Source organism: Pezoporus flaviventris, unplaced genomic scaffold (genome assembly GCF_033815535.1).
Source record: "Pezoporus flaviventris isolate CSIRO_AGI_PZ_B2104156 unplaced genomic scaffold, CSIRO_AGI_Pfla_v1 ptg000015l, whole genome shotgun sequence".
Taxonomy (NCBI): Eukaryota; Metazoa; Chordata; class Aves; order Psittaciformes; family Psittacidae; genus Pezoporus; species Pezoporus flaviventris.
The window spans coordinates 44983890-44995524 of NW_026892563.1; the positions used below are offsets into that span (position 1 = coordinate 44983890).

At 44.6% G+C, this 11635-nt stretch overlaps 1 protein-coding gene across 17 annotated transcripts in view; it reads right to left on the reverse strand.

The window, feature by feature from the left end:
• The window catches only part of BBX (BBX high mobility group box domain containing), a 137646-nt gene that overhangs the window by 12268 nt on the left and 113743 nt on the right, over positions 1-11635 (reverse strand). For 14 of the 17 annotated variants that reach the window (XM_061454390.1, XM_061454394.1, XM_061454398.1 and 11 more), the window contains 2 exons: positions 9339-9487; positions 2161-2247 (listed from right to left, as the gene is read on the reverse strand). In XM_061454390.1, coding sequence (XP_061310374.1) covers positions 2161-2247; positions 9339-9487 — 236 coding nt within the window. The remainder of the gene's footprint in view (positions 1-2160; positions 2248-9338; positions 9488-11635) is intronic. The other 3 variants (XM_061454385.1, XM_061454387.1, XM_061454388.1) reach the window with 3 other exon arrangements.

Genomic DNA, 11635 nt, shown 5'->3' on the forward strand with positions numbered 1-11635 from the left:
AGGCAATTCAACAAGCTCCTTCCTTCAGCAAAATTAACTCCATAAAAACCAAACCCACACACTCTGACTTGTGACTCATCACGGAAAGGAGCTGACATTTTCATTTAGTGTTTGATTCACTAAATCCTTGTGTATTCAAACTGAAATGAAGATGCTGGGTTCCCAGCTTGAACACTGCAGAATACGGGACAGCAGTGTCAGAGTTTAGGGCCTTGCTGCCCAGGAACTCATGAAAGGATGAAGTTACACAGGCAGCACATGATGGAGAGGCTGTACACCACCATACTCACACTGTGTTTGCTGATCAATGCTTTGCTTTTAGTGTCACTCCAGAGTAGGCAAGACCCCAGATTCTTTCCCTTCCGTATCTCAGAGGAAATGCAGCTCCCCAACAATACATATCTATATATCTATACCTATATATATATATCATCCATTGTTTTTCCTTTGATGATTTCTATGTGAGCTGTGTTAAGTCTGGGAAGTTCCTCGTGTCTGTGCCTCAGTCTTTGGGAGGAACCTGGCAAACTGGCCCCACTCCAGCAAACGCAGGCACAACTTTAATGTTTGGACATGATGACATTATTCACTTGCTTAACTTCCAAGGACATGCTTCTGTGTCGTGCTGGAATGAGGCCAGGGTACTCAGCACTTGCCAGACTTGAATCTTCGATCGCAATGCACACTTCACTTGCTATCAAAACAGGCTGGTTTCTTTTAATCCAGTGGAGGTTCTGACATTTTGTTTGGCCACATTTTATACCTGCACAGTTTAAAGTATTCGTATGTTTTACTCTATCATGTATTAAACACTTTCTGTCCCTTTTCCCACAGGAGAATTTAAACACCCATTTTTTCTTACTAATTTGCCTATATGATCTGTTAATAATTCAGGAACAAAAAAATATGAATGGCACCCAATAAAAGCTATGTTAATGTATGATGCCTTTCTCACATCAGCATGGAAATGAGACAATTACTTCTCATAAGTGACTCCCATAACGTGCTTGTTGTACAAATACAACCAAACAGAGCAAGTGAGTTCAAAGTATTTGCACCACTGAATGCAGCAGAGCTGGCAGAGCCTATGGGGGGAAACAGTGCAAGTGCACCACAGAGGACAGAAAACACAGCATGGGGAAAGGAGAGGAAGTGACATGGCCAAGCCTTATGGAAAGACACTGAGCACAAAGGTGGCTGGGGGAGCTGGAGACGGGGATAATAATTTCATTATCTTAGAGACAGATATGGATGGGTGGGGAGAAAGAAAAAAGGGAAGGAATTCATGGAGCTACCTAAATGAGCAGAAGAACCAGAGAGGCTCTTCCACACCACAGGGATAACAAGGAGAGAACTCCACTTGGAAGGCTAAGGGACAGCCTGGGCACCATAAGGTTAAAAACCCAGGAAAGGGCCCAGGGAAGCAGGCTCAGCTGCAATCCTGTCCACACTGCACACTTGGAAATGTCCTTCAGAGCTGGGAGTGCACAGGTATGCAGCACTATGATACTCTAATATGGAAAAGACTTTCCAGCAGGAAAAGTGGGCAGAGCAAGCCCAGGACATAAAAACCTGCCAAAGTTACCTTCTACCTGTTATCTTACATGGAAAGCTGGTTAAGACTTCTTCAATAAGAACTTCTAGGTTTAGGTTCGTATTTCTGAGGTCTGGTGCAGAAACAAGCTCTTACATTCTGACCAGTTGCAGTCTGCAAGGTTCTAGAAAGCAGATCACAGGGAAAGGAAACAGGGACATGGATAAATACTCTGGCAAAGGAATAACTAATATGGTCTCTGATACAGAAGGGGTGGAGACAAGAGCAACCAAGGGACTAAGGAACTACAAGGTGTGGGACATAAAGAGCCGAGGGCCAACTGTAGTATTCCCCTTGCTTTGTCAGCTCTGCTGCATGGCACCTGGAGCAGGGACACTGTAATCTGGGGAGATGCCAAGTAAAACCTGAAAAGCATCATACTGGCATAACGTAGTATGAGCAACTGGAGCCAGGAGGTAAAGGTGTCAAAGCACACAGGGAAATAAGGGACCAAAGCAATCAAACACTGAAGAGAGCTGAGTAGCCTCTCCGTCTGGAAGCATCTCCCCAAGACTGAACTGAGAGAAACGGTGGCCCAAAACCTTATCTAAGCAGTGCACCAGTACCTGTGTCCGGAACATTAAGCTTCCTTCTGTGCTTACATTTGCTGACAATTTTGTAGAAAACGTTCTTTTTCTTAGCCTGGCATGAACCTACAGACAACATTAATGACACTTTTAATTAGCTGCGTTAAAGAGAGCGCAACAGTCACAGTAAGGATTATACTTATATTCTGCTATATAAGATGCCACTTTGTGGGGAAGCACAAAACCTGAGCCCTTTCCAGAACAGGCTCTGGAGGCTTTCAGCAAGGCTGTACCTCAACCCATGAGCTCCCAGTGCTTTAGTGCACAGAAAGCATTTTGGAGAACGATGACCTTAGGAAAGCTTAGCCATACAGTATAACAAGGGGGTTGAGACACGTACTGGGTTTGGCTGGAAAGGAGTAAACTTTGCTCATAGCAGCCTGGATGGTGCCGTGTTTCAGACCAGTGACTAAAACAGTGCTGGTAGCACACCAATGTTTCAGTCACTGCTGCACTGCGTCTGCAGAGCATCAAGCATCCCATGCCAGCGACAAGGCTGAGAGTGTGCGAGAGGCTGGGAAGGGACACAGTTGGGACAGCTGACCCACACTGACCAAGAGGTGGCTCATACCATATAATGTCCTGCTCAGCAATAGAACTGGGGAGAGTTTACTCCAAAGCAGCCATGGCTGTACATCAGTTTGTTGGTGGTGAGTGCTGGCTTTTGCATCACTCGTTTCCCCTGCTCCTCCCTGCACTTATGAAACTCTCTTTACCTTGACCCATGAGGGGTTTTTTCTTGCTTTGCCCTTCCAATTCTCTCCCCCGTGCCACTGTGGGAGGGTGAGCAAACGACACGATGGGGACTTACCTCTCAGCCAGGACCAACCCACCACAGGATGCAAGAGCTACCTTTGCCTTTTTGGTGACTAGAAATGAGTTTAGACTAAGTGCAGAAGTAAAAGCTCCCAGAGGAGGAAGGAGAGGTTATGCCCAGCTCATGGTATCACTCCTGCTTTGATAGCAGAGTCTTTACTAGCAGTAGTTAGAAGCCGTCTTACGTGACGTCAGACCACAAAGTGTGTCATTAGCAGAGATCATCAAGAAGCTATCATTTGTCTCCCTAATGGGATAAACAGCGATACAACAGCAACACAGACCAAAGGTGTAACAGATGCATAATCCCTACACTGCAAAGCCGTTTTTATGGAGTTACTTTTCAAAAACCACACTTCAAAACCTTATTTCCAAAGGCAAAGCAGACAAGCAAGCCTTCAGGCTAGCTCAGAACAGACCAGCCCAAAACAGAAATAAGATGCACTGCAGGTGACAACAGAGGGTGTCCTTCCCATCTGCAGCTGACTTGGAACAGGATTCTACCCACCACAAATACCAGCCTCCTCCACTCCTCATCCTTAAGAGGAACTGGACACACACATTGTACTGCTGAGACACTGCGATCAATGTAAGCCCACACCATGCATCTGCAGTTGGCCATCACTGACAACAAACCAAATAAAGTCCAAGAGGACACCATCTCAGGCACCATCATCTTGAATCTCAATAGCTTTACTAGAACTTGCACAGAAAATATCAGACAGCTCAAGAGAAGAGGCTATATTCACTCACACTGATACAAGGGTCATTCTGCACACTTTACAAGAGCTTCCCGAGTACGGCAGAGCTGGATAAGCAGTCTAGTGCCAGGGAAATGAAAATGCAATCCAAGGAATGAAACAGCTCAGGCAGGTTGATGGAAACCCTAAGGGAAAAAACGCCTGAGCTTTCCTGAAGACTAAGGTCAAACACTTCGCTGACATCACAGACAAGTCTTCCCACACATGTGTCTGCCTGTGGACCTGTTAACTACATGATTCTTATGCCATGTATTTAACTAGCAAACTAGTGACTTTTGCAGGTGCCTGGAATAAGCAACGTGTTGCACAGCATCACAGAAGTCTCCATTTCTACAGCTCAACCTGCACCCCACAGACCATTTCAATCAGTATCACAGACTGTCAGCCAGTGTCAGCAAGTACTCTAAGCAGAGTAACAGATGAAAAACTCACACAGAGATGACAAGCATCATCATAAAGAAGGGAACACGTGCCTTTCATGTGAATACCATCCAAGGCACCTAGTCATAAGCTTGTAACTGTGACGTGCGGGGTCTCCTACATGTCACAGATGTAGTAGGGTCTCCTACTTGAAGGCACACACCGTAGGCTAAGAGCTAAATAGGTCACCATGTCATAGTGGGACCTAAGAATGTAACTTCTGACTCCATGAGCATTTCATCCATGCTCCCTGCCTGAACTACTTAGAATGAACTAGAGCACATGCTCACTGTCCTCTGTCAAAAGCCAGATTACAATCCCTCTCACATACAAATTGTCTAATAATTACTGAATAGGTGGCTCTTCAAACACGGCCACATCCCATCCTGCCTTTAGATTAATGCCTAAGCCAATGAACTGCCAAATACAGGATCTCTGCCCAGCATATTCAGGTATAAAGCCCAGTGGTTTTAACAGAAATGAACTGAACTAAACCAGTATGGAGAAGGCAAAATGTAATCTGGACTGGAGAGGACATGTGAGTGTAAGAAAGGGGGCATTCCTGACATCACGTGCTGCTTTTGGCTGGAACAGAGTTAAAAGCCCCTTTCAGGCTCTCACTAGCAGGTGCCCCTGGGCCACAGCTTAGGCACACTCACCCACGCAGGAGTTTACAGGGTGGATGGCTGAGCTACATGTGTTTAATGGGGACAGGAGGCAGCGAACAAATGCCACTTGTCAGCATTCAATCCAGAGAATATCGGTGCCTGAAACACCTGACTAACCTAAAAGGCTTGCGATTAGGCAGTGGACCTGCATGTGATTTCCTGCTCAAAAGCTGAGAAAAACTTTCAGTGTTAGTTCACTTGCTATTATAGAGCCATCCTCAAAGTCCTTTCTTCCCCATCATTCTCTATTGGAAGTACTCTGTGGCTCTTCCTTTCCCTAGCACTTCAGCAGTTGCCACAGGATTTAACCACCTGCTCATTCCTGGCTTGTCCATTGTACTCACTGAGGGATTTCCTCCTGGGAATAACTTGCTACAGCCAAAGGCAGCTGCCTGGGGAAGCAGCAGGCAAGAAAATGAACCCAGCATCCATAATGGAACCATTCCTGGGCGCATGCCCCCTCTGCTCTCACAAAGTTCCCTATGTGCAAGGGCCAGATCAAACAGAGAACACTTCAACACGATGGTAAGAAAAGCAGGACAAGCAGACTTGTGCATTTCTGCAACTTCCAGGAGGAAAAGGCTGTATTTTTAGGTTATGATCTTTGGAACATTGCAGCATGCCATCATCTCCAGGCATCTGAATGCTTTGAACCAAGCCAAACCCCCCTCGTCAAGCTAAAGACCGAGAGGAATGCCATAAAGAAGCATCCATTTTAAGCTGATGCTTTCCTAGTCCCAGAGGCCACAGACAAAAAAAGAACTCCAGACATTCCCTCTCCCAAATCAAACCACTCTGCATTCCTCTCCTTGCCTTCCCCAAATGAAAGCTTTAGGGAAGTGCATAAATGAGCATTTCTTCACAGCACAAGGCAGAAATAATGACTATGCCTGTTGCTCATTTTTGCATACAAAACTGCATTAGTGACTCACTGCAGACTTGTGTGCGGTGGGATGTTTTGGCACATATGCCATTGGAAAGAAGGGGGGGGAAAAAGAAACCAGTCACAGCTCCAGCAAATGTCGGAGCAAGCCATCTGCACAAACCCAGGATAGATGTATTTTGCAGCCATTTTGTGACATTATGATAGTAAATGCACACTCCCAGCTCAAAACGCTTGAGGTAGGATTTGCCAAAGCACTGTGGCTTGCTCAATCCTGCTCCCATGATTTCCAGTGGGAGCACAATCTGCACAATGTGGAAAGCTCTGGGGGGAAAAAAACTTGTCTCTCATGTAAGAAAGCTCAAGTTTTCCCTTATACATGTGGATGTGAAACAGCTTTCTTGCTATAGGGTTCTTCAGGTGGTTTTACATGAAAAGAACTGGCTGAAGGGAGGACTGGACGTTAAGTGCAATGGAAGGAGTCAGCGGGCACTGATTTCATGACAGCCTTGGCTGTTTGGCTTAGTTCAGGCCTCCTGCACACACACGTTAATGGCATTTGACAGAAAATCGATCTGGCCCCATTTATTCCCAAATAAATCATACTAAGGCAAACAGCCCTGCTTAGGGGTAGAGACAGGGGGAAAAAACCCCAACCCAACCCTTCTCATTTTTATTGACCTAACATCCTAAGGAAGTTTCAGGGTGCAGCATCCCAACCTGTTTTCCAAACTGGAAATGTACTTCAGTGGGCACTGATCTGCACAAACCGAGTCTTTGTCTGAGAACTGAGAAGTTTATGAGCCTGCATATGCCTGTTCAGAAAAAGCAGGGAATGACTTTAAAGAGTGTTTTACTAAACCTACCCAGTGACTATTACCTGTTGTTTGGAAACACACAGAGGCCCCAGCCACTAGTAAGCACTATTTGTGATGGGTATCTCTTCCAATTACCTTACAGACAGAGACAACCCCAAGGAAGAGCAAAGCAGCAAAAGCATCTCCACATGACACAGTAATGCAGGGCAATGTATTCTCTCCCATACCCATAAAACTACACTGACCCATAACAGTTCATGCTCATCACATTGAAAGAATACGATTTATTTTATCTATTTTTTTAAATCTGATGGTGTAAAACCCCTGAAAATTCAGAAAACCCAGACCCATTCCAAACTCTATCATTTTGCAGAACATCTGCATTTCCTGCAACACCTGCAGAAGCCTCGTACGCTTAACACCTCTGGAGGTCAGTATTCTCCAACTGTCTTTGGACTCGCCACAGCTCACAGGGAAGCCAAGAGCATGACAAGGGTAAATGGCCTGTCAGTACACCACAAGTTAAACTGAGGACTCAGCTTCATGAATGTTTGGCCCACGTGAAACAGTTTCCCTACTAAGCTAGTAAGCTTGCTTGTATGTAATTTGGTTTCATTTCAAACCCATACCTTGCATCCTAATCTGAAGCATCCTAACAGAAGAAACCAAATTAAACTCGATCCATTGCCATGGAATATTTAGTTCTTAGCAACCTTTCTTTTCCTAAAGAAAAATGGTATGTCTGAGATCTGCTCAGCCGCCTCTTGAGAGCTGAACTTCACTCTTGAGGGAGCTGGAATGACTGACACAAGCTGACAGCTTGCCCAGCTAACCTGAGTGAATTCAGCATCCGTTGAAATGAGGAGCAGGTATCAGTGGCTCCATGTGGATTTAGTTCCGGGCTGCCGTGAGATGTTCGCTACACAAACAGCACGGCACTATCACACATTCCTGCCCTGGGGCTGCTTGTTGCAACCCCACAACTCCGCTGGTAAACAGTCACATGCACTTTTCCACCATCTGCTCCAGTGCAAAGTCAGCTGGCTGATTTGGAAGAGCCCTTGTTGTTAACCAGAGGCAAATGCTTCATGGCCTCCTAAACAGGCTGCGCCAGAAGTACTTATACCAGGCTTGGAACCTGCCTGCAGTTATGCTTCTCACCTTCCCTTGAGACATAGCCCAATATATTCCAAAGCTTTTCAAGTGATGGCAACAAGGATAAAAATTCAGCTCCTGTGCATAAACTTGGCCAAAAGCAGAATGTGGCTCTGGGATACCTGACTCGAGGTACCATTTTAGCGTACCATTCCCAAAAAAACAGGGTCTGCAAGACTTGTAGACGTACAGACACCTGAACACGTAATTGCTGCAGCAAGAGATCCAAAGAGCTGCTACAGCTTCAACTGCCAGAACATGGTAGATGAGGAGATCTTGCTCCCAACAGATGTTGCTTAATTAACCATTGTACTGTCATGCTGCAGAGCAATTCATTCATGCTTGCTGAAGAAGAATACATACCATACAAAAATGAAAGGCATCCGAAGTCAGAATTCACTTGGTATCAGCACAAGTCTAATTCTGCAAAAGTGCCTGCTCCACGTCTAATTATATAAATACAAAAATCAATACCAAAATTGGCATGCACTAGAAAAGAACAGCTGCTCAGCCCTGCATACCCTAATGCGATTATTTGTGAAGTATTCAAAAGGCACAGCTCTAATCCAGGGTCACCTGGCTCACGTAGCCATATTAGATGTGAAAACCTGGCCCTCAGTGAAACTAGCACAGCAGCAGCAAAGGAAACCAGCTCCACATTGTGAACTGGGCATAATGAGGGTTCTTTTGAGCATCCCTTTTTGTCTTGTAGAATTACTGGTACGTCGTTCCTTCATTTTGTGATGCTTCTGTACCGCATGCATACATCAGTATCTCTGCCACAGTCTAAAAGTAGTTTTCCCTATGGCATTCTCACTTCTTTACCACCTCTGCACCACAGGGTGTTTGTATATAAAACAGCCAAATGTGCCATGAGTTTCTCCGAGAGCCTCAGCAATGGAGCTGGGTATGGAATTGGCTGTCCTATCCCCTAACCTTCTTTCTCATGTCAGAACATTTTTGCTCCAAACTTATGACAGTTAAAATCTTGATTAGAAAGAAAAGACAAAAAAGGATCAAAATGTTTCATTCAGAGCCCTCTGGCCTCATGTTTTAATCTGAAGAGCCTAAAATTACAGTGAAATGCAAACTGGCGTAAAATCATGCTTTGAAAACTGTCAAAATGTAACCTGCTGATAATCTGCCATTTTTCCCCCCATTTTCTCCTGGGAAAACCTGTCAAATTCACTTCCTTCACAAACAGTCACATTTTTTAACAAATTAGTTTGCTAAATTTTCTGATAAACACTGGGGAGAAATTTGATACGTTAAATTTTTGATACATTGTATTTTTTGATAAATATCTAAGTTTTTGATAAATTAGTTTGCTACGAGAACTCTGTTTCTCATACAGACATTTCCATGTCTAATACAGACGTTTCTATGTCTCACATAGACATTTCCACGTCTCATATAGACATTTCTCGTGCACAGCCTCCAACCAGTTCCACTCCGTATGAAGATCATGACTACAGCCTGAACACTGACCCAGGTGAGAACCAACTAACCTCAGTGCTACCACTTTTCTTCCTCAACTTCCTGCTTTTCACACATAACAGCAAAATAAGAATGCGTAATTCCTGGGCTTGTCATAGCACTGCTGTTGCTTAGGAATGTATTGCACATGGTACTTTACCTTTGTTGGATTTTGGATGTTCGGAGGAGCCACTTCCAACCTTCCTCTTTTTCCTTGGAACAGATGAATTTTTCCTGTCAAAGGTAATAGGACTGTATTGAGGGAGGCTGTTGAATTTCTTTTCAAATTCTTCTTCCAACTTTGCTAAGCTAAAAAGGGGAAAGAGGTAAGCGCACACACACCGTAAGCATCAAACTAGTACATATCATGCCAACTTTGGGATGAGAACGTACACTCTAGCTTCTGCTTGTGTAACTCAGTGCAAGCTGATTACATTAGTTGCGTATATTAAAATTAGAATAAATAAATCAACGTCATATTGGTGACATTTCGCTCTGATTGCTGCACAGCCTCATAAAGGAGATTTGCCTGTTCTGCGAGGGGAATGAAGAAAGACAATAAAACCACAATAAATAACCAAACCAATAAAGTAACTTCATATAAAAGTCCTGACATGAGAATGAAAGCAACAATTTAAAGCAGAAGAAAAAATGCCAAACTATTCAATCAGCTGGAGATATTCTAACCCCTGGTGCTCTGGGTGGGAATTAGCTTTATATTTGTTCTGGGGGATTGTATTTTCTCCCCTCATATTTCATTGTTGCGAGATGAAAAATGCAACCAGTTCCTGCTCTCAGGTAACCCAGCATTCCTCATACTTCAGCCCAAACTGAATGACTATAACTAGACCACCTGCAACTCCAGAAACCCGCAGACAGGGTACTATTGCTCCTAACAGCCAGGTGGAAACAAACCACTCAAACAGGATGGCATGGAATTCCTGGCTGTAATGACTACACAGGCCTATGTAAGCCCTCTGTTCCAGTGAACTTCTGCAGCCAGGCAGGAGCATAGGAAGGAATTGTGTTTTAATAGAAGTCAGTGTGATCAGCTAGGCAGATTACAAAATAGCACCATCGATGACAGGGGAAAGATGACATTTGCTGTTAGTCCTTTATTCTGTTTGCTATGGAAAACCTGAACTTGACTGAAGTTGTCAGGACTGTTAGAGGGACGGCCCTTACACACCGTACACTTGGAAGTGTCACAAGAAACCCAGCATTTCTCTCTGCTTTCTGAAGGAGCACTTCAAACAAACTGCATTCTGAAAGCTCTGGTAGGCAGAACGATACTTCAGTTTATCGCTGTAGTCATTAGCTCTTTCAGTAAGCCATCACATACCTTAAAATAGACCCTTAGCTCTTGGCAGACTATGTGCACGATGGGGTTGGTTTGTGGTTTTGGGTGTTTGTTTGTTTGGGGTTTGCACGGCTTGTTTTGCTTTGAAACCACAAAGATACCTGATATGAGTGGTGCTTGGTACTGCTACCTCCCTCTTCCATGCGGATGTTCCCTAACAACCACCAAGAAAGCTGATGTGTCCTAACACCTCTCACGCAATTCCATCCTCTGCCACAGCTCTTCTCCCACAGCCTGCTTCCAAGGGCATATAAGGGGCTATTAGGAAGGTTCAACCCTGAAAGCAGAGGAGCTGCCATCCTGGCTAGTACCTTCTAGCTGGTGTGACATGGAGGCAGTGCAGAGTGCTGCTATCACTATCTTAACATCAATCAGTAAAACAAAATTCACGTCATCATGAACGTTCAGAGCATCTCATGAGCCTGGTCAGACACACGCAGCTGAGCTGAGGCCTTTGTACCACACAGACTAGCCCTGCCAGGAGATACACAGAGGCAGAGTGCTGCTTGGCAAAGGAGTGGGCTGTGCATGGACTAAGCACACCTGACAAGGACCATGAGGGAAGTGTGGGCAACTGCTGATGGACAAGGTAAGAGGATGGGGAGAAAGACATTCATTCCAAAGGTGTGAGACACTCCCTCCCACCAAAGAAATGAGGCTGAAAGGTGATGCTGAAGGGAGAAGAAAGAGTTAAAGAGGAGCAGGTAGAGGTAAAAATGGCTCTTCAGTACGCCAGATCACACAGTGCAAGGAACAGGGGTAACGGATACCTACAGCACTTAACGCTCCTCCACAAACCACTGATTCTGCCTTCACTAAGTTCACTAAATAGTGATTAATGACTTAATCAAGAATGGAGACTGTATTTTCCCCATTCAGCCAGCTAATGATGGTAGAACAGCATTTGTCAAACGAATTATTTACCCCATTTTCTGAGCTATTTTGAACAAATCATTTGTAACTACACCGGGTTTTGGCTAGGAGAGGCATTCGGTTTTCACACCATTTGGTGTGAAAAGTTTTCAATCGTTCCATTTGAACTCAAAAAACATTTACATGACTTTTATGCAACGCACTAAAAACACAAGAAGCGTTCC